General features: G+C 35.3%; 1 protein-coding gene across 5 annotated transcripts in view; it reads right to left on the bottom strand.

Annotated features, from left to right (window-relative positions):
* ERBB4 (erb-b2 receptor tyrosine kinase 4) overlaps positions 1 to 23030 on the bottom strand; it is a 1133152-nt gene that overhangs the window by 31301 nt on the left and 1078821 nt on the right. For all 5 annotated transcript variants that reach the window (XM_032859886.1, XM_032859888.1, XM_032859890.1 and 2 more), the window contains 5 exons: positions 11950 to 12105; positions 9498 to 9573; positions 5807 to 5953; positions 3292 to 3389; positions 1788 to 1958 (listed from right to left, as the gene is read on the bottom strand). In XM_032859886.1, coding sequence (XP_032715777.1) covers positions 1788 to 1958; positions 3292 to 3389; positions 5807 to 5953; positions 9498 to 9573; positions 11950 to 12105 — 648 coding nt within the window. The remainder of the gene's footprint in view (positions 1 to 1787; positions 1959 to 3291; positions 3390 to 5806; positions 5954 to 9497; positions 9574 to 11949; positions 12106 to 23030) is intronic.

The following is a 23030-nucleotide window of genomic DNA, read 5'->3' as shown; positions in this document are numbered from 1 at the left end:
CTCTGTTTTAATAAAAGTAATTAATATGTCACATAAAGTTTTAAATACCAGAGTTACAAGTTGGCCACTTTGCTAAGCATAAAATGGGGAAAAAAACTTATTCCTTTATACACCTGAAAGAGTTTGTTTTTCCTATAAACAGTACTGATGTTCAATGACTATCAATTGATTTAATATTTAAACCTTTTAGTTATCTTCTCCCCATTGGTATGGAATGACATATTTTTCATAGGAAAGAAAAACTGAGGTGTTTTCTTTTGTTTTGTTTTTTACCTCTTTGTACATCAGCCATTCTGAATGGGGCAAATGAACAAAAGTATGGAGTAGGTTGGGGAATGCATTTCATAAGAAAATCACCTGGAGGATTTTCCAAGCAACAGGTACCTCAAACAGTGAGGTAGATGTCAAGAAAAACATTGTATCATGAAGATAACATGTTCCAATAACTTTGAAGCAATAGCATGTGCAGTAGAGACAGACTGCCTGCATTAGAATCCTACCATTCCACTGGCGAACTGTATGACACCAGTCAAATATCTTAACTGTGACAAGTTTTCTTTATTTGTCAGATGGAAAGGATGATAATAGAACCCAAAGAAATTGTTGTAAGGATTCGGAGACTTAGTATACATGTGTTGGTTCAGAGTAAGCACCAGGTGAGTGTTACTTTATTATTGCTGTGAATCTGAAACAAGGCAAACAACTTCATTTTGGAAAATAAGCAGCAGGGGGAAAGTTTTCTCATGCTTATGGGCAAGATGAATAGTTTGTTTCACTGCCTGTGATAATGTCCTTAAATGCAGGAGCCTGAACACTTCTTGAAGGTGGAGTTTTGTCAAACTTCTTTGAACCTCAAGTAACAGATAATGTCTCGCATACAGACATACTCAATACATGTTGAGTGAATAATGAATGAATTTTTAAAAATAACTGAACATATGGATTGACAATTTTCAGAAAAAGAATGGTATTCATATAGAGTGGGCTAAATATTTAATATTAAATGCAAATTCTTTTCAGAAGTTTCCTTTGAAGTTTCAATCTACCTTTTAGAAATGATTCATCAGTCTTCCCAAAATGATTGTTAAAGTCCAAAGTATTGAAGTTTTCTGTTTATACTTCAAATTGACAGAGAATATTTAGTCTCTTAAGTGAAAGAGAGTTGTACTTGTATCACCTCTTGACTATGGTCATACCATTTTTTTAAGAGAGCCTACCTTGTTAAGAATTTTCATTTATTTATAAACACACAGTTTTATTAGTTTGAATGGGTTGATCTTTTGTTAATTGAATTGGTAGATTTTTAAAAACTAAGGTTTACAAACATGAGACAAAGAAAACATTTCTCATCTTGAAATCCTAAAGATATTTCAGATTACTTATCATATTACCCATGCTTGTGTTGCAAAATTAACTATACATGGCCTATCTTTCATTGATAGAGTATGTTTTTAATCTAGCAATCCTGTTGAAATGAGCTGCATAATTATTTTGTAATTCTAGGGCTTAAAATATATTTGCATGATTTTATTTTTTATTATTTATTTATTTATTTTAAAGATTGTATTTATTTATTTGACAGAGAGAGGGAACCCAAGCAGGGGGTGTGGGAAAGGGAGAAACAGGTTCCTTGATGAGCAGGGGGCCTAATGCAGGACTTGATCCCAGGACCCAGGGATCATGACCTGAGCCAAAGGCAGACACTTAACGACTGAGCCACCCAGGGGCCCCTGCATGATTTCATTTCTTAGAAACAATATGGGAAGTGGTAGATGATTATTTCTTACCCTATTTGAGTCAATTCTTGCTCTGGAAGTGTAGATGGGAGGTGGGATGTTGAAAGCCTGAGGGACCAGGTACTCCTCAGCATCCATCATGTCTTCCAAATCCTCTTCATCCAAGAGATTCTGAAAGAACTTGCTGTCGTTTGGACTGGGAAGCTTCATGCGATCATCACCCTAAAAGTTTGCCCACCAGACAAAGAAAAGATAATTCTTCCTTTCTTCTGAAACATGCGGACTTGGCAGCAAATTTATGGAATATCAAAACAAGTGGTTGAAAATCCATGCACTTGTTTAAAAACATAATTCTTTAGCACAAGTACCAGTCATGAAGAAGCCTGTAACACACTTAGATGTGACAGGATAGGATAAATACATTTAACAGATTGTGATAAATGCCATCAGAGATGAGTAGAGCAGGATGCTCTGGCTGTTTTGAGGGAGGCATCATCTATTTCAGATCTGAGAATAATGGTAGGCTTCATTGCCAGGATTTTGAGCTGTGACTTTAAGAATAAATAACAAAGGGCAATTGACTTATCAACCTTTACTTTACTTTATTGAGTTGATTTGACATTGTAGTGTTCTCAGGACACACAGGCTCCATGATTTGTCCTATAACAAAACACTGTTAATGTGCTAGCTTTCAAAATCACAGCACAAGGGGCAAATCATATAAATGAAGATGGGAGAGATACCAAAATCCTACTCTTTTTTTTCCTTCAACTATTTCTTAAATATGATTTTTTCATTTTTCAAAATTATGGATATTTTTGTAAACAAGTTGTTTGTGCAAATTAATTTGGGAAAAAGATAACTAGAAACTATTCTAAAACCTGGCTTTTATCTTCATGTCAAACTATTGATAGAGGATAAATGCTACCTTGTTTTCCTGAGGAAAATTAATTCCTGAGGAAAAAGTAACTCAGGGTCTATTTGGTTATGATTTAGGTAAAAATAATCATAGATAAATATACTACAATTTTTAAATTATCTAATCCATTTTTTCTACTGTTTAATATAAAATGTTCTTTGGGGCTATCATTTGATTCATATGTACATCAATTCACTTGAATCTGAGTTATTGCTTGGATACTGTATATCTTCCCAAACAAGACACATTAATAAATACTTTTTAGGAAATTAAATGTCAATATATTGAAACTTTTAATTCACTGTCTTCAACCATGGAAAAGATTAAAACAAAAATCCATCTTTCTTTTATTCTGAAAAGGAAAGATTATAATAATGGAAATGATTTAATGCATGTTAATAAAAAGCAGAGTGCTCAAAGACTTGTCTGGGGATAAGGACTTTTTATGTATATGGATAATCATAATTATCTGCCTGTTTGGTACTGGGGGCCCTTGAATACTAAGGGAAGATACTTAGAAGTAGTTGTGACATCAAGTGGAAGGTTCTTGTCCATAAGTCATTTCACATGATATTCTTCTTAAATCGACTTATGAGCAGTGACTTCCACGGTTCTAAAGACCAGATCTGTACCAACCTGAATAACTAGGTATCTTTGAGGGTCTCGAGCCATCCTTGAAAATTCAGCAGCCAGTTCCTTAAATTTAGGTCTACTGTCAGCATCAATCATCCAACCTAGAAATTCACACACAACACAAAAGTCACTCTATCCATAATTATGAAGAAGTAGGATGTTAATTTTATGAAAACATAGGCTAGGTTTGAAAAATGTTGTTTTAATAACAATGATCTAAAAAAAAAAAAACCCACAAAGAAAGCTAAAGAAAGAAACAATCCAATAGGTGAGCTTCTATCTCAATCAGTTTGTTGATATTCAGAAGTAAATGAAATATATGATAGAATAACAGAAATTTTTAAGGGTGCCTTGATGGCTCAGTGGGTTAAAGCCCCTGCCTTTCGGCTCAGGTCATGATCCCAGGGTCCTGGAAAGCAGCTATGCTCACCACTATACCACCAACGCTGCACAGATCCCAGGGTCCTGGGATCGGACCCCGCATAGGGCTCTCTGCTCAGCAGGGAGCCTCCTTCCGCCCCCTGCCCCCCTCTCCCGCTCTGCCTTCCTCTCTGCCTACTTGTGATCTCTGTCTCTCAAATAAATAAATAAAATCTTTAAAAAAGAAAAAAGAATAACAAATTTTTATTTTATTGATCTAATTTTTCTGCTTAGGAATCATAACCTAAGCTAACTATGGGAACTTACAGAAGCTCTGATTTCTTTTTTATTTCCTTAAGTATGGAGAGAATACCTTTTTTTTTTTTTAACTTTTTTTTGATGGTAATAGAAGAGGTGATTGGGATATAATTTATTATTTTATGTCAGGAGTGACATGGAGCTTTGGTTACAATGCAGTATACCAGCACAGAAGGGGAGAAGGGAAATGAAAGCAACTTTCTTTTCCTGGTGAGGAAAAAAAACAGTGCAAAATGATTGGTAATGTTTGTTCAGCAATAGCCATTAGCTTATCTAAGTACTAGCCTTTGCAGCATAAAAATACTATCAGCAATTTTCAAGGTATGTATTATTATTTAGCTGGGAGTCTAGATAAAGTGGGTCTTATCTCCCCAGGCTCTGTTTAGCTGATGAGATCACAAGAATAAAAGCACCAAGCTTTTCCTTATTTTCTTGCCAAATGACCCTCTTCCTAGGTATTAAAACTCATAAAAGCAAGGTAAAACTCCCTATTAGGCAAAATATTTTCCTGATTTTTCATTGTTTCATCAGAGCAGCTAAATGAAGTATGTAAATCACTTCTGATGCTAGTTATGAGATCAAATCATATAATGCATGCATGTTCTTTAAAATTCCTTCCATAGATGACTACTGAATGATGTTTGTTCCAATAAAGCTATAAGGTTTATTTCCTTTTTCTGGGAGTTCAATTTTTATTCTTGTTCTGGGAAGTCTTTGGGTGTCACTTCACGTATCATTAATATCAGCTGAATTTTTTTCTCTCTTAACAAAGCTCAACTATTTACATCCACTTAGGAAAAAAAAAATGCTGTTGATACCAAGATGCTAATGAGGAAATAGGTGTTTCTGGAACTACTGGAATCAAAAAAGGTTAACTTCGCTGGGAGGTATCAGTTTCTTTCTAACTAAATATTGAGTAAATAGAACTATGCTTAGAGAAAAGGGCAAGCTGACCTGAACTGGAAAGCACATTTTTATTTCTTCCCTCACTGACAGAATGTATCACACATGTCATGAATATAAATCTGAGTAGACCTAGGTCCAAAGTCTTGTATTAATAAGATGCTTATTCACCTTCACCAGTTTGTTTCTTTGCTAACCCTGTGTAAATCAAAAGGGGAAAACCCCAGATTACACAAGAAAGATTGCTGAATGTTAATCTCACTTAAATTAAGTAGGAAACTCCAGAGACTTTCCTAATTCTATCTAAATTAAGAGCCTAGGCTGCCAAAACACATTTATAATACATATGTGTCTGGGGCATAGAAAGAAGAAAGAAAAGTAAGAGCGTTTGATGTAAACAAATGATCAAATTTTTTTAAAAAAGCAAACATTTGTAATCTTTTTATTTCACTGCAGAAATTCATGTCTTCTCACTTCCCATTCTGCCCTGCTAATTTCCTGTTGACTAAAACTGGTAAACCTATTTCCATTTAATTCATCTTTTTAAACTATCAGTTTCAAGCTTTCTTTCTTTATATTTAGATCATTTGTTTAGACAGCTATTTTCCTATAAAGATTACTAACATTATTGTGACTAATTACATCTCTTTGTGAAGGACAATTTGATTGTCATGGAAATGATAAGAATCAAAGTGAAATGAATCAGAAGAGTAAGAGTCATATAATTTCAACTTTATAATGTGGAAGCATGCATACTGATGCATATTGCTTCCTATTAACAACAAGCCAAAAACACAAGTGTTTACATGATTTTTCGTAATTACTTTTGAGCTTTCACATTTTTCAATATATAAAAACATTAGGCAGGTAGATTAATCCATACTATTATTTTACTAAGCGTGATGATGGTGATGATAAAATTATTTTGCAATCTTACATTTGACCATGACCATGTAAACGTCAATAGTGCAGATCGGAGGCTGGGGCAAACGTTCTCCTTTCTCTAATAAATCTGGGATTTCTCGGGTTGGAATTCCATCATATGGTTTTCCTCCAAAGGTCATCAGTTCCCATATAGTGACTCCTAAATTAGACATCAAATATTTACATAAGCATATTAACAACATAATTTGAAGAAACCAGCAGAATGCCAGTGACAAAAGAAAACTCCCTGGAAGGCAAAAAAAAAAAAAAAAAAAAGTCTAAAGAGGGGTGCCTGGGTGGCACAGCTGGTTAAGCATCCAGACTCTTGGTTTTGGCTTAGGTGGTCATCTCAGGATCATGAGATCGAGCCCCACCTCAGACTCTATGCTCGGCGCCTGGTCTGCTTAAGACTCTCTTCCCCTACCCCACCCTGCCCCCACCACCACCACCAATCTAAAGTACATAAATAAGTCTTTAAAAAAAGTAGTCTAAAGAAAGGCTCTTCAGATTTCTATATCCATTAGGAGAAGCTCAGTGACAAGATCTTTGTGGGAAATTCAATTATCTTACGATTGTCTTGAAATTTTTTAATGAGTAGCAAAGACAATTCTGAGTGAATGTCAGAATACAGGGTCTATTCCCCATTTCTACTTTTAGGTAATATTAATGTTTGCTGGACCAAGTTAATTTTCACTACATAGCAATAGAGCCTATCAAACAATTTATTATATACATGTGTGCTCAGTATCAAGTAATTATGATTGCAGATAAAATCTGATGTTGACTAATTTTGAGATTACCATTTTTGTGATTTCAAGTCCTATAGGCTAAGCTGGGCTGCCAGAATGATTACCTTATGTTATGGTAAATCACTGTGGCTCTCTTTTTGACTCACACAAAGAGAACAGATGGAATGAAACACATTCCTATCTTTAACACCTGAGAGAGCCTGAGGGATCCAAATATAACATAATACCTGTGAAAGAGGTATCACAAAATTGAAGGGAATCAATAATAGTCGATTCCTTAGATAAGAAATCACTTTCTTGAACCACTAGAACAGTGATTCCCTTTGTAAAAGCAAATACCCTAAACACCAGCCTGCAAATAGCTAATTCTGATAGTAATAATGATTCTGGTTTGAACAATAGTATATACGCTATAGGTCTCTTTATGATCTCATAAATATACGATTAAAAAGTTATCATTTCTTAAGGATAAGGATTTTAAGTTCATACATAGCAGTCTCTGCATAAGATTCTTACCTAGTGAATTTTGATGGGTTCATATAATACACAACGTATGTTTTAATTAGGACTATGCTTTCTTTCCTACTGGAATGAATTATTTATTCAAACTGAGGTCTTTTTTAGCTTATAACAGTTATTACTGGCTGATAATAAAAATATAAAGCTTAAGATATAAAAGTACATGTGAACTTCAAATTATCCTTTATCATAATATCATTAACAATTACCTGATTTTTCTTGTTAATATTTTCATCTTATGATTCTTAGGTATAATATAAAAATGTAACTAGTAACACAATTTAACTGTTTGATTTTTATTAAATCTTACTTAATTTTGCATATTGAAGAATGGCTCTGTAGAACCAATAATTAAGATTGAGTGTCCATGAGGCAGGCTGGAACAATTAAGAAGAGGATGGCTGTCTATTTCTATTCATTCAGTCAATATAAATACGTATTTATAGACTATATATTTAATGAGGGCATTTTGTTAACTTATGTATGCAGTTATAAAAGAACAGATCCTTTCACCTCTCTATCAGAACTTCTAAAAAAAAAGAACTTCTAATATAAAAAATTGCAAAGCAATTACAAATCAAAATAATAGAAACTATAATAAAGAGAATATAAACTATAATAAATATAAAAAAAAAGAAGGAACATCAAAACCCCCACCTCTGCCAATAATAATCCAATTATATCTTTGCAGGAGTGACCACAAGATAGGGTTAAACAGAGATGGATATAGAAGAACAGTCCCAGGAAAACTGAATCAGAAACATCCTCAAAACTTGCAATCTTATCATTTGAACATAAACCATATCCAATGCATATTTATTTTTATAAAATTAATTTTTATATTAATTTTATAAAAATAAATACACATCTGGTGGCAATTTTCCACAAAGGTGCAGTGTAAACAACATTATTTTTCTCTCTGACTTATATGCCTTTTGCAATCAACTATGATATATCATAAAAATCTTAAAATGCCTTATGGATATGAGCTGATGACCTGGGCTATGTTTCAAAGCAGAGTACTAATCTATCTATCTATCTATGTACTTATTTTAGAGGTCGTTTAAGATTGCTTGCAGCAGATTGCCACATTTAATTGAGGGAAACATTCATAGAAAAAAAAAGGAAAAGTGATATATATGTCACATATTAAAATATAAATGTCAAATATTAAAATATAAAATCTAATTTGTTTCATGTAATATATATACTAGATTTGTGTTCTGTGTAGTCTTCACAGTTCAACAACTTAAATTTTTCAATAGTTTCCCTATAATTGTCTAAATCTCAAGCGCAGCACACTTTCTACTTCAAAGCTTATTAAAAATTTTTTTTTTTGTTTTTTCAGTGTTCCAAAATTCATTGTTTATGTACTACACCCAGTGCTCCATGCAATACGTGCATAGAATACACAGAACCTTTGTGGAAATTTTAAACAAACAGCATACGTGTGTGGAGGGAAAAAACACTTTACGGAAATGTCTTAACTTTTTTTTTTAAAGATAATTTGTGCTTCTCTAGATAAGAGGTATAAGTTCTTTAGTGATTAAATGATTAAGTCTTTTTTTCTAAAAATAAAGAACAAAGATAAAGCTAGACTTAGATTTGAGTAAACTTAATTGTAACATACTTTCAAGTCACTCCACCACCTTTTGCTTAAAGGGCATCATGCTTTCAATTTGTAAGAAATACTGGTTCTTTGCAACATATTTAAACTTAGAAAGGGTGTTGATTCATTCTTACTACTACCGGGATGGACTTCAATTGTAAATAGCCAGATAGATCTAATTATCTCATCTCAACAATTGAGTTAAATGTGATTAAATGAATGCTCTAAGTTTAAAATCACTCTTTCCCGGTTCATATTATTCATTCTCTAATATATCTGTTTATTCCAAAGTAGTCTGTAAATTAAAATCAAAACTGCAATTAGCAATCTTCTCTCCTATTTCTCCCCTCACGTTTGCTCTCACCTTTCAGTAATTGTTTTTTGTTACAACAATAACCTCTTTCTTATTATAGAAAAGACATTCTTTTATTTTTAATATATGTTTTCAAAGAGTTTTTTGAAAAATCAAGGCTATGATGCTCTATGATATTGTTAAACTAAAATTGGTTATTTTCTTTTTTTTCTGTCAAAATGATCAGAAAAGTTGCTACCAAACCAAAGGTTATGGTAGACAACTGAGATTTTAATATATTACACTTTAGAGAACCAAGAAAAAAAACAGAAAAAAAGCAGATAAATGATACAGTTTAAGGTTTTTTTTTGTTTTGTTTTTATGTGGAAGAGCAAAGAGTTAATTCCTTTAGGAAACAAGGCTTATAAATAGGTATTTCCAACAAAATAAAATAAATTAGCTTAAATATTTTACATGAGCCTAATATATTTATTTTTGCCCTAAATCCCATAATTCACAAGGAAGATTTATTTACCGTAGCTCCAAACATCACTCTGATGGGTAAATTTTCTATAGTGTATACACTCCAGAGCCATCCATTTAATTGGCATCTGAAAAAGAAAAAGAGAAATAAAAAGTGAAAGTCTTATAGTTATTTAAAAAGTCATTCTTACATTCATTTCCCAAAATATGAACCTCTGGGCTTGCCTCAATTGTATTTTTTGATTGTGTGTTTTTTGTATGTATAGAAAATACAGATATAATAATAATAAACATTTTTTTCAGTATAGAGAACAATGAATTAAAATTTATAAAATTCATAAAGTGAGTTAACCTAAAGATATATTTATTTTTAAAAGCTTCATAAACAATGAAAAATAAAATAGTATTACCTTCTATAGTTCTTAATTAATGTTCGGCAATTAATTCAGTTACTGGTTAATATTATGACTCACAATATCGATTCCAAACATTTAAGACATATGCTTTTAAAAATATGATCTACTACATTTTCCCCCAAAAATGACATTCCTTACACTTTCACTTATTCTTTTTTACCCTCAGAAAATTTCTGGCTACCAGTAAGATGGTCTATTTCTATACTTGCCCCCACTTTCTCCTTTCATATAATTTGGTCACTTGAAACACCTAAAATAATGAATTCCAAAGTTAGGCTTGCTTTGTTCCCCAGCCACAGATGATCTCCCTTGCCTTGGTTAACCAGTATTGAAAACATGTACTATTTTCAGACCAGGAATTATATAAAAGAATGTGAGAGGATCAGTACCAATCTATCATCACTACAAGAAAAACAACTCAACTCACATACCCTGCTGATAAGGGGTCAGCAGACTTAAGTTTCAACTAGGAAGGGCAGCATTATATAGCTGGAAATATAATTAGATTCTATGGAATAAAGATAAACACTTCTACTTTGCAGTTGAAAGCTTAAAACTAACAGGCCTTTGAAATCATGAGGTTTGCTGCTCACCAAGGTGACACCAAGGCAACTGTATGACAGAATCACAGTATTCAGTGAAAAGGAACAGAAGACACACTTTAAAGTGATTTCCCTATGGGCAAGGAGTTAGCCAACTTTATGGACTACGGACGTTGTGTTAAAGAAGTAAGTTTAAATCACAGGTGGCTTGATAAAGACTTAATGGTTACCAGGCATTTAAAGCTATAATGAATCTTGCTTTAGACAAATCCTACAGCTGTATTTTCTTAAGACAAGTGAAGTCATGTGATTTATAGACTTCTACTGTGCAATCTTACAGTGAATTTCAAAGCTGTGGTCTCAAACTGCGGCAATTTGGTAGTAAACTGGCAGAACAGCCTAATAAAATCACGGAAAGATTGGGAAATACTATAAAATGAAAGTTATTTTTTAATTTTTCTTTTGTGATAGGATTTGAATACCTATATAGTTATATAATAGATCATATAAAGTAATATAAAAATCATATACTGCATGACATTCAAAAATCAATGTTAAGTATTTGGAAGCCTATCATTGCAAAATATTTATAATCTATATTTGGGTGGCTCATGATAAATAAAGCACATGATAAACATATTTAAATGACATATCAATCACTTTTTTTTTGTTTGTTAGCATGTGTTTACACATCACCATAGGTTAAGGATGCATTTGCTTATTTCATTTGGCCTCTCCTGATCTAAGTTTTCCCACATTAAGCTAGAGGGACCTCCAGATGGAGAGGAGATATCCTCACAGTTTAGCCAAGAATGGCGATCTCAACAGTGGGTTGATGATGAAAAACAAGAGCTGGAACTAAGGGCTGGGCTGAGACCATATGGCAGGAGCACAGTTGTCAGGCAAGGCCAGAGGCTGGACAGTCAGAAAAGTAGAAGAGGCAACGGTACTGTTAAGATCCCCGGGATATAGTAGCCTACATTTTGGTGGAGAGCATCAGGTTAAATAAAGCAAATTAGTCAATCACATACTATAGTAAAGCTTAAAAAAATAGAGGCAGAAAAGAGAAATCTGTGTTATCTGGTGTAAGAGGATTAGAAACTAAACAGGATGAACAAAAGTTCCCATGAGTTATGGTTCTTGGTATCCCGTGAGTTATGGTTCTTGGTAGTAGCCAGGCTTCTCCCTAATCGATGAAAGAACAGTTAGGTCTTTCCGTAGTGGTGAGTCCTTTGTTCTTAGGATCAGTGAAACAATTTCTATGGTCCTGGATTAAAGTGTAATTTCCAGTTCACCTAAGGATCCACCCACTTCCCAATACTGGACGTGACATAAGGACCACTAGAGATGAACTGCCTTATTTTAGCTACTTTTGAGAAATTGATATTGGTATATATAATATATTTGACCCTGGATGGGAGAGAAGGCAAATGGTGGAATTAAGATTTTACACTTTCATAAACTCAGATTAAGTGGCCTCTTCCTCTATTATGTAAGAAGATAAAATATCATATTTTCAAGCAATAGTGCTCTATAAAACACCCACCTTTCCTCCATCAGCATTATATTCTTTTTCATCTCCTTCTAAGAGTCTGGCTAGTCCAAAATCTGTGATTTTCACATGGTTTGGAGATTTCACTAAGACATTTCGGGCTGCCAAATCCCGATGAACAAGCCGTCTTTCTTCCAAGTACATCATTCCCTGAAAAACACCAAGTTCCAGAAAGATAGTCAGTCAATGCCTAGGCTTTTCTGTTTGTCTAAAAAGCAGTTTCTTAGCCTTCAGTTTTAAGTGCTTGATTTCTTTAAGCAAAGCCAGAATCCTGAAATATTTTAAAAATTAGGAAAAACCTGGGGTAAAAAGCAAACCACAAGTAACTTTTGGCCCTTTTCCCCTAAAGTCCTATAAAGAATGAATTACCTGTACATTAGCTAAATATTAGGTCACTTTTCTCCCCTCAGAGTTCTTATACTCTTTTGCAAACACTTGCACTAGCGAGGCATACATGTGTCTCAGCAGATAAGCTAACACATACTTGGACTGACCCCCATATTTCTAGTTGTTTTTTTCTCAATAACTACTGCTTCATGTCATCCTCTCTGTACCCCACCTGCTCCAAATAAAGACATCCATTCATAATTTTTTTAAAAATATTTCATACAAAGGTTTAATGGTGCCAAAATCACCATCATAGATTCTATCCGGACTGAAGAATTATATTGTTAATTATGCAAAAATGAACTATACCTTAAAGGCACAAGCCTGTAATTTTTTTAAATGACTTCAATGACATTAGTAGTCATTGTAAGAACCCACAAGTGAAATTAAGTTGTTTATAATGACCCTGAAATTAGCCTTTAATGTGTTTTCTTCATTAAATATATAGGGTAATTAAAAATAAAATGTATTGCTGATTGCCAACATTTGCATATATCCACATATATCCATATATGTTCATATATATATTCATATGTATATATTCATAATTCATAGAAGCAACAAATATCAACTGACTTTACCAGTAGAGAAACCAAGAATCAGTAAACGTTAGCCTTAACTAAAGGTTGATGTAAAAGCAAGGAAGTAAAGACAGAGGCCCAGATTAGAGTGAACATATTCTTTTTGACGTGTTAGAGGAATTATGTATTTGAGGATTTCAGAGGTAAAATATGTTGTCATTCAAAAACAAAATCATAATCACTAGAATATGGTTAGACCATACTCTCATGCCAATCGCAAATCTAAGCTGTTGATAGTTAACATTAGAATTGCAGGACTTTAAAGGATTAATGGTTGCTGATATAAAAACAAAAGCTGTGGAAAACAGACACATAAATCACACAGGGAAAAATAAAAGAAAAAATATGAAATGTACACCCAGTGTAGTGTAAAGAGAAGATTACTTCAAACAGCATCATGGGCCAAACACTATACTATAAATGCCCATTAAACACAACCAGTGGAGATACTAGCTGATATGGTCCACCTGGTCAGCTGTTGGGTGACACCATTTTTATTAGTGTTTTCTGAAATCAGCCCACAACTGAGGTCTTCTTTCCTAAACACTGCTTTCTGTTTGAGTATGCAAACTTAGAAACTCCTAGAATAAAGTGAAACTAAAAACATACAGCCTTTATATGACTTAAGGGATCAAAAAACAGACTTATTGCTTTGGAGATAAGATTTTTTTCAATTATTTGCCCATTGAAGGAATGTCCACAAAACATTCATCTTTCCTTTCTTACCACCTTCATATCAGAATATAGAAAGTGTGTTGGCAAAGAGTTAATATTCAGATCCACACACGATGATGGAGCAACACTATGTCCCAGGCATTGTGCTAGACATCAGGGAAACAAAAGAGTCAGAGAAGCTCTTCACTGAAGGAGGACAGAGCTATTAACGAAATGGGCAGACATGGAATATGGACTTGAGTGAATTGCTTTGATACACATAAAGGCATTTAAGGAGAGTTGTTTTGATGTTCATCTGAAGTAGAGCCTAGCAAGTATGCATGAGATGGGAGCCTTCAGAGAGATTCCAAGGCCCAAGTAAGGTTTGAAAGACGTCCACCAGTTGGGCAAGGTGAGGGGAAAATTGCAGTTAGAGAGAACACACATAGGGCCATCAATACCATGGTGTACTTGGACAAAGGTATGTGATTCAGTATTTCTGAGTCATTACATATAAAGGCAGGAGAGGGGTGAATGGTGAGCCTGACAAAATAAGAAGAGGCTCAATTCAACAAGGGCCTCTTATGTGTCATGGTAGAGAATCTGAGCTTTTCATCTTAGGCAGTATTTGATCTGGTGATGCAGAAGTTGTTTTAAAAAGGAGAGCAACACAATTATCACTGGAGTTTTGAAAAAAATCACCTGGTATATAGTCAAAGGATTGGACACAAATACAGCTGAAGTTGGAAGCCCCTGCTACAATACAGAAGAAAAGTGATGAGGTGGAAAATAATAAAGGTTACAAATTGGCAGTCCAGAGGCTATATCCATTTTCCACACATATTTTTTGATCCCCACAGTGGGCAACTTTCAAACATCCTTTTTAGCTGATGACTGGCTGTACGCCATTGAGGTCACCTTCAGCTTGCCAAGATCCCACCACTCACTACTACTACCTACAAGTTCATTTATGATACTCACCTAGCTTCAATGCATGAGTGTCTGAATCTTTGACTAAACTAGGCCAGAAGAAATTTCAGGGAGAGGACAATTCCAAGATACACTTATATAATAAAATAACCATCCTTGGTAATCGAATAATGAAAAAGAGAGTAAATTACGAAAGGTTGTGTTTCCTGACTTTGGTAATTTAGGTTGATAATAATAATTCTTTTAACTAAGTATTATCTTAATGCAAATAATAGTGATATATACCATACCAATAGAGAACTAATATTCACCAAGAAACTTTAAGACCCTAATGACACATTCTATGTTATGAGCAGAACTATAAAAACTCCAAATGTTCTATGATATTATATACACAAAGCCGTACCAGGTGATAGATAACCTTGAATCTCAATTCCATTTGTCTATAAAAAAGGTTTCCTTCCAAATAATGAGAAGTCAATTCAGGAAACCAGATGATAATTTCTATATAGTTTCCTCTACCCACCTGACCATAATTAAAAGAAATAAAAACAGAAGCATCTGTATTATTACCAAATCATCAAAATATATTTGTATGGTTGCTTTGCAACTATGAGTACATTATAGGAATACTAACACAGACAATAACCACCGCTAACATTGACTGAGTACTCAGAACATGGCAGGTATTAAACTAAACGCTTCTACCACAATAGATTAACTTAATCCTATGATATGTATACTGTCTTCATCCCATTTTAAATATTAGAAGACCAAGTCCCAGAGATGTCATTACTTGCTCCAGGTTATCTAATGAGTGATAGAACTGGGATCTGATCCCTTGCTGTGGGGCTCTAAACTCTACACATTTAAGCCTACCCCTCCTCTCTTGATGGGTCATGGGGTCATGTGGACACGTAGAAATTAATGTACACAGTAACGCCACATAGCTTTAAAAGATCCTTGTTCTTTTGGAGCAAAAACATTATAAGATGTTTCTGTGACCTGAGGGCATATGCAAGTGACTGACTTGTTTATATTTATATTTAAAATTCAGCTAAACTATAGAACTTTTCTGATTTGGCAGGAATTTGAATTACATAAATTAGAAACTTAATTCTTGCATCGGCCCCAGGATATGCAGGATGGTGGAGTTGGTTTGAGTGTAGATTCTGAGGTCAATTGCCTGGATCGAACCCAGCTCTGCCGTGTTCTAGCTGTGTGACTCTGGCAAGTTAGTTAATCTGGCACTCATCTTTGTCTCTAAAATGGCCATAAAAGCACCTATACCACAGATTGTTGTAAAGATAAAACGTGTTAATATATGTAAAGTACTCAAATAGTAGCTGCCACATCATAAGTGCAGAACATGCAAGCTTTCATTATTTTTCCACAGATATCAACAGCCCTAGCGTGAACAAGAATAACTTACCCTCATTAACTTGAACTGCTTATTTGAGAAAATCTGTGAACCTCAACTAATATATCACAGTAGGCATTCAATAAATGTTTACAAATGGTGATACGTATACCCATAACCAATCCATCATGATTAATGTGTAGGTACAAATTCCAAAGAATTACTGTTCAAAGTATTATTTTAGTAATCATTCACCTGAGGATGCTGTTATATAAAAAGAAGGAAAAATTAGGGAATCTACTAAAAGATTTGGTGCCTTCCATAAATACATCACAGAGTCATGGTTTTAGTGAGGAAAAAGGTCATGAATAATAGCCTTTAGGCTGAAAGTTTTCAGTGCTGCAGAAAGGGTGAATAAAATAGTAAATTTGCTCTACTGAAATATCTGTCTTTTATCAGCACTGAAAGTTTTTCATAGACATATTTTAGGAGCATTTTGTCTACATCTAGACCCAAGTCCTAGAAGTCTGATTTTACCCAAGCTATTCAGAATTTACCATTGTCCAAGCCATTCAGTATTTTACCATTTTTCATACTTGCTCTATAGGCTGTAATGAGTTTTCAAAGAGTACTTACTTATTTTCTGTTTTGCTTATACCTCTTAAGAGGTGCTTTAAATGAATACAATCTAGCTAGGGAAAGTCAAACTTAACTCTGACTTCCAGAAATGAACTTTAATAGCAAAACCAAGGATAATTTTATTACAATTGAGTTTAAAGTTTTAATCTCTGGTTAAAATTGACTCATCTAAACTGCTCTATGGAAATATATCAAAATATTGGTATTGATGAACACCTAGCAATGACCTTCTTTTCAATCTTATGATATTTGAATCACAACTGTCTAGCAAAAATGCATTCTTATTATGTTTTAATCTGATGTGAAAATGTATTCTGCCCAGCTGCAGGAAGCTAACGCAAGTCAAGAGAGACCAGACTATTTTTGACAATAAATATTTGCTTCCCATATATAGGCCATATGACAATTTCATCAAACACATGTGTGGAGCTAAAAATTTCAAGCTGCAGTCAGCTCTCACAGGCATTAATCTCTGGAGTTAGCAAGAGTACAGTTTTCTTTTCTTTTTTTTTTTTTCCTGTTTTCATTCTAATAACCTGAAGCTTTTTTAATAACACAGGAAGCTTCAGGAAAGCTAGCTTCAAATGAAAATCACTCCTCTTTTCTACTTTTCCTTCTAAAAGAATTCTATGCCTGAGGAAAAAAAAAATCCAACTATAATGCTCTCTACTGTTAAGGCTAAAGATATGAGTATGTTCAATGAGAGAAAGGGGCCTTTTTGGATGAAGTAACTGACTTTATCCAAATAGTGCATGAAGGGAAACTAAGGGGGTTCATAATTAAATCAACTGAGAAGTCTTTTCAGCCAGAGAAGGCTGGTTCAGGGCAGCAGAGAAAGAACATAGAACTGAATGTTGGAGTTAGAAGTCCTGGAAATGCTGTTCACTAGGCTTTTGACCTCAGATACTCATTTCACCTCTCCTATAAAAGTGACAGACTGGCCTAAATGATCTCTGAAGTGTCCTCTAGCTTTAAATTTTTATTCCATGATAGATGGAACTGTACAACAGACCTATATAAAATACTAAGTCATAGGCCAATAAGAGACACAGAGAACAGTAAAGAAAGACATAGAGTAGATATGCCTCCCTTCAAATATTTAGTGAGAGCCATGAATATGTTTTAGTAAAAGTCAGTTTCATGCATCCAATGTTTAAGATGACAGACTTTAGAAATAAACCCCAGCTCTTAGTAGCTCTGTGTCTTTGGACAATTTATCTGTGTTTCAATTTCCTCATCTATTAAAGGCATAATGATAGTATTTACCCTGAAGATTGTCTTGAGGACTCAGTGACTTCCTGTTTATAAAACATCTAGAACATTCAGTATTCTAAGATATCATGTGTTTTCTAAATAAATAACCTCAAATTCAGCCATCTTATTAAAAACACAATTTGACTACTGTAAGAGAAAGAAAAGATAGCTAAATGAAATACCTACTGGCTACTCAGCACAATTAGGTGAAGCAATTTCTGTTTCTTGCTCATTTGTCCCTGAATATTCTCCTATTATTTTTTTCAGAGGGCAAAAAAGCAGATTCACATTGCTGTCCTAAACTAGCTTAGAGTTAATACTCATGGTTCATTCTTATATCTTCTGACTGTACCTATGATCTTCAGAAATTTCGTTAGATAGTATGTAGTTCATAAGGAGATTTTGAAATATTGAGGGCTAAATTTATATCAGCTTAATAATGGGTAATAAAAACAACACCTTTGTTATTTGAAATGTATATTTCACAGAGTCCCAATAGTATATTTGAGTGTGAGTAAATGTGTGTGTGTGTGTGTGTGTGTGTGTGTGTGTCATAGGCATGCATGCATACAGTAGGTGTTGTGGTGTAGTGCTCAGAAACTTCTTCAGGACCAACAGACTCATGGGGAGTGTTGGCTGCTGGTAGCTCCCAGCTGCATCACTTTGGATGCTTTGATACCTCCAACCCAAGTGCTGCTTTGCTGGGGGCTTTGCCTTCTCAGAGTTAACACACACCTAGCAACTGGCTGAATGCAGTTATAAAGTCCACCCCCCCATAGATGACTGTGAAGAACTATTCCAATTCCAGGGCTCTCTCCTAAAGTTGGGTGTGATCTCTTTTACAATTTCATCATAGCTCAACTTTTCCCTTCTACCTACTATTTTTCATTGCTTTATAGGTATTGCCCCTGAGAACACTTGCCAAAAAAACTTCCTGCATGAAAATCTGTTTTAGACAATGTTTTCTAAGAGCCAACTCAAGGCAATGTGTGTGTCTTTTGTCTTCATTTTCTTTTAGGATCTCAGGTATACAGAATTTTTAGTTAATCATAACTCACAATCCATGTGTGCTATTATCATTGTTCCCCTATGCCCTCCACCCCAATGTCATTCTTCTTTCCAGCGTAAGAATTCATAGCAGTGTTTTTAATGTACATCTTTCCAATCCATCATCCATATGCTTATTTATTTTTATATTTTTAAAAATTGGTTTGTTTTATTTTTAATACCTAAATAGTATTGTGCTCTAAATAAAAACATGTTTTACTTATTGTACTTTTTTAGACTGAAGCATGATGGTATAGAAAATCCACTTTACTGTTTCTCGTCACATTAAATCATACACACAAACTCGTAAACATATATGCATATATACAAGCATTCCCTGTGTGAATGACAGGCATTCCCTGTCAGTTTATTGTCTGTTCCACACTTGATGGGCACTAAACTTACCCCCATCCCTTTGAAACTACAAACAAGACTGAATGGAACACTAACACCATGTTACATACATTTATATTAACACATGTTATACACCAATGATATAAATTGTTTTAACAATATAAAAAAAATCTGTCCAATACTAATTTTAGTGTAGGAGAATCTAAACGAATAGATATGGTAATAAGCATTGTGGAAAATACAACAGGTAGAGGGTTTTTTTTGACTGAAAATACTGAAATCATATGAGGAATACAATATAACTACACATTATTTTGTATTTTTGAGCCTTCTGTGCCAGTGGACAGTTTTAAGTGCTGTGTATATAAGAACTCACAAGAACCCAGTGACATCTATGCTACTATTATTCCCATTCTAAGATGAGGAAACTGATGCACAGAGAAATTAAAAAAGCTTGCCCAAGGGCGACAGTGCAAGACAAAGCTTAGAAAGAATGAAGATTTGACCACAGGCAGCATGACTCCATAAGCAATAAACTTACCATTACATTCTATGACCATATACACTCAAATATAGTCAATAGACTCTAAACCATATATGAAACTAACAAAGACAGCATATATAACTGAATATTGTTATATAAACAATGGGTGCTGTAAAATTTCAACGAAAAAAATTCTTGTACATAACAAACAAATCTCTTTAGTTTTGCTGGGTTCCCCTTGAATGGTGCCTCCAGACCACCTACCTGAGAATTCAACTGTGTATTTTCCAAAATTTGAAGATTGCCTAAGACTTAACTATTACTCAATAGATGTTTGTAGTTAGGTTAAATGAACAATAAGACCAATGTTTTGTAAGGCTCTTCAGGCAGTAGAGATTTTCTTTGCGGTGTAAGTGGGACAGATTTAGAAGTCTATAATATTTATGATAGGTAGAAGAGAGCAAAACCTGCACCACTTGGGGCCAAACCCAAGAGGGTAATATTAGCATACCACAGGGAGTGAACGAGGACAGCCTTTACAGATTCCTGAGGCTGGCTACGAAAACAGATTTTTTTTTTTTTTTTAAACTTCTGGTTCTCTACATTTTCTTCAGATGTTTCTTCAGAAGTTTCATTTCCTGTCCTTCACAAGCTTTTGGAAATTTGCACCACAAGAATTTGCAGGACAACCTGCTTGGGACTCAAAAGTCTCTTAAAGTTACAAAATAATAATAAGAAAGAAACAAAGAAACAAAATAAGTTAAGGAGCTTGGGTGAGAAGTCACTGCTTTCCTACCCAATAAATAATGGGCAAAAAAGCTCACCTGCCTGGATCAAGAGAATACTAAACATGCTATCGTTTTTCCTTCTCACTGACCTCTTGCCAATATGATCACAAGGAAAGGAGCGAATCGTATAGTGTCCATGTGCTCTCAGAAAAGTATACTTAAAATAGATTACTTTTGCTCCTTAGGCAGCTGATCAATAAAGATGTGGATTGCAACGAGAACGGAGATGTCTGTGAGCTGTAGTAGTTATCCTCTGTGTCTCTTCAGAAATTAATTAAAAATCAATGAAGTGTGCAAACTATTAATACAGCAACCTCTAGATTTACAGATAAAAGCTGAGCCTTTCTCTGAGCATACATACGGTGCAAATACATTCAGACACTATAGGGAGGAGGTTGAACGTCTGACGCCTTTGTTATAATTGAGCAGAAACAAATCATTCCTAATATTCTCTAGTTCCACAGGGTTGAATGCTATTGACTGAAAACCATGAAGTTCAGGGGGCGGGAATGCATGTGCATGAAATTCTCCTTCTTAAGACAATTAAATCAGTTTTGGGAGGTACACTTATTACAAAGCAAATTGTCATCATACAGAGCTAAAAGTTTTCAGAGACTATTTTTTTTTTTTTAAGATTTTATTTATTTATTTGATAGATCACAAGCAGGCAGAGAGGCAGGCAGAGAGAGAGGAGGAAGCAGGCTCCCCGCCGAGCAGAGAGCCCGATGCGGGGCTCCATCCCAGGACTCCGAGATCATGACCTGAGCCGAAGGCAGCGGCTTAACCCACTGAGCCACCCAGGCGCCCCAGTGACTATTTTTTTAAGTGCAGTTTACCCATTTGTAAGTCCAGGCAGTTGAGTTTATTTATAACTCCTGAGTATTTTAGAATAAGTATCTTCCCTTGAAAAAAGCGAAATCCCTAGAACATTAAAAGCTCTCATGTGATTTGAGCCAATTTTCTGTCCACATATAATGTATCATTCGATTCAGTTCTGCCTCTGTCTTATTCAGATGCTATGGACCTGGCTCATTTCTCTGCACATGCTTGCTCAGCATAACATGTAAAGCTTACAAGGGTGGTAGCCGCACACTCCCCTCCTGAAGTCACCCAGCTACTTTCCATCTGCCTGCTCTCCACCCAGGCTCCTCTGGCTCAGGTTCCTTCCTCCTTGAAATTCTCAGAAGGATGGGAACCACAGCTTTCAGTTTTCATTTCAGTTTCTTACAGTTGATTCCGAAGCCCATTTTGACGCATTTCCTTTGTTTCAAATTTGCACTCTCCCTTTGACAGGATGCTAGGACTTTGTCTCAAGTCTCTGCGCAAGGAAACAGGAGAAAAAGATTCCTGATTTATGCCTTGCGTCATTTTCTAGCCCCACATCACCATAAAAATATCAGATATCGCCAAACAATAAAAGGAGAATGGCTTATCGGTTCTTAAACTGGCCAGAAATTGTCATCTGAGTTTTTGCGGTTTTCATAGTTTGGGGATACATATGGTGTCATAGTAACAACACAAATCTCACTGTCTCTTGGCCAAAAAGGCCCGCAGAGCACCTGTAGCAATTTGCTCCTTAGAAACTGTTTGCAGATATTTCTGGGGTTTCCCCATGAGCCTCACTGACGTTCCTGAATACTTTCTGGGTTCTTTTTCTCAGGGCTATTCACTGATAATCTGCATTCTTTAAGCCTCTGGAGCCGCTGTGGAAATGCTGCTGTCTTTCTCGTGGCGGCTAACTCTCGGTGCTGGAGAAGTTGCAGCTCATGATAATTCTCAACAGTGAACATGCCCTTCCAATCTCCTCAGCCTGCGAGCGCCCTGCGATCTTCCTCACTGCTTAGCGAAGAGTTCTAGGTGCTTCTGAACGCTGTGCCCTAATTTGCCCCTGGCCATGTTAACTGCTATTCTCGAGACCCTGTCTCAGCCCCCACAAAACCTTACTCCCTGACTTCAGCTCCTGACTCCGTAAAGGCTCAGACTTAGTCTAAGAGGTAGGCATAGACTTCGACTTAGTCTAAGAGGTAGAATCCGTTTGATTCTCCCCTTTGACCCCATGCACTTTTTGTCACTGTCTCATTGTCCAGGAGCCGCTGCTACATCTGCACATGCGCACACCTGCTGTCACGTGCACGCGCGGAACTGCCTCTTCTAGCCCATAACTGGGATGGAAGCAACTGGACTGTCCCTCTAGCTTCTTTTCTTGGGATTCCTCCGCTGGAACTCCACGGCTCAAACCAACCTGCACATTCTGCCGGCACTGTTGTCTTGGCACATACTGCTTCCTTTGCCTGCAGTGCCCCTCACCACACAGAGCTAGGCTCCTTCTACCACGTTTCAGATGCAGACTTGGGTAGATCTAATTCTCTCGTCGATCACAAATCAGTTGCCATTTCCTCCACAAAGCCTTCCCTCACTTCCAAGGAGATTATGGGATTATGTCCCTCTTATATGACCTTATAATGTCCATTTTCCTCATCTATCGTCTATCACCTATCTAAAACTAAACCTTGAGATGATCAAATATCGTTGTGACATAACTTTCCGTGTAAGGGGAAATCAAAGTTACTTTATAAAGCAGAAATAACATTTATAAA

The sequence above is a fragment of the Lontra canadensis genome, unplaced genomic scaffold (genome assembly GCF_010015895.1).
Source record: "Lontra canadensis isolate GAN:19392208 unplaced genomic scaffold, GSC_riverotter_1.0 scaffold18, whole genome shotgun sequence".
Lineage (NCBI taxonomy): Eukaryota > Metazoa > Chordata > Mammalia > Carnivora > Mustelidae > Lontra > Lontra canadensis.
This window is presented reverse-complemented; position numbering and strand designations above follow the sequence as displayed.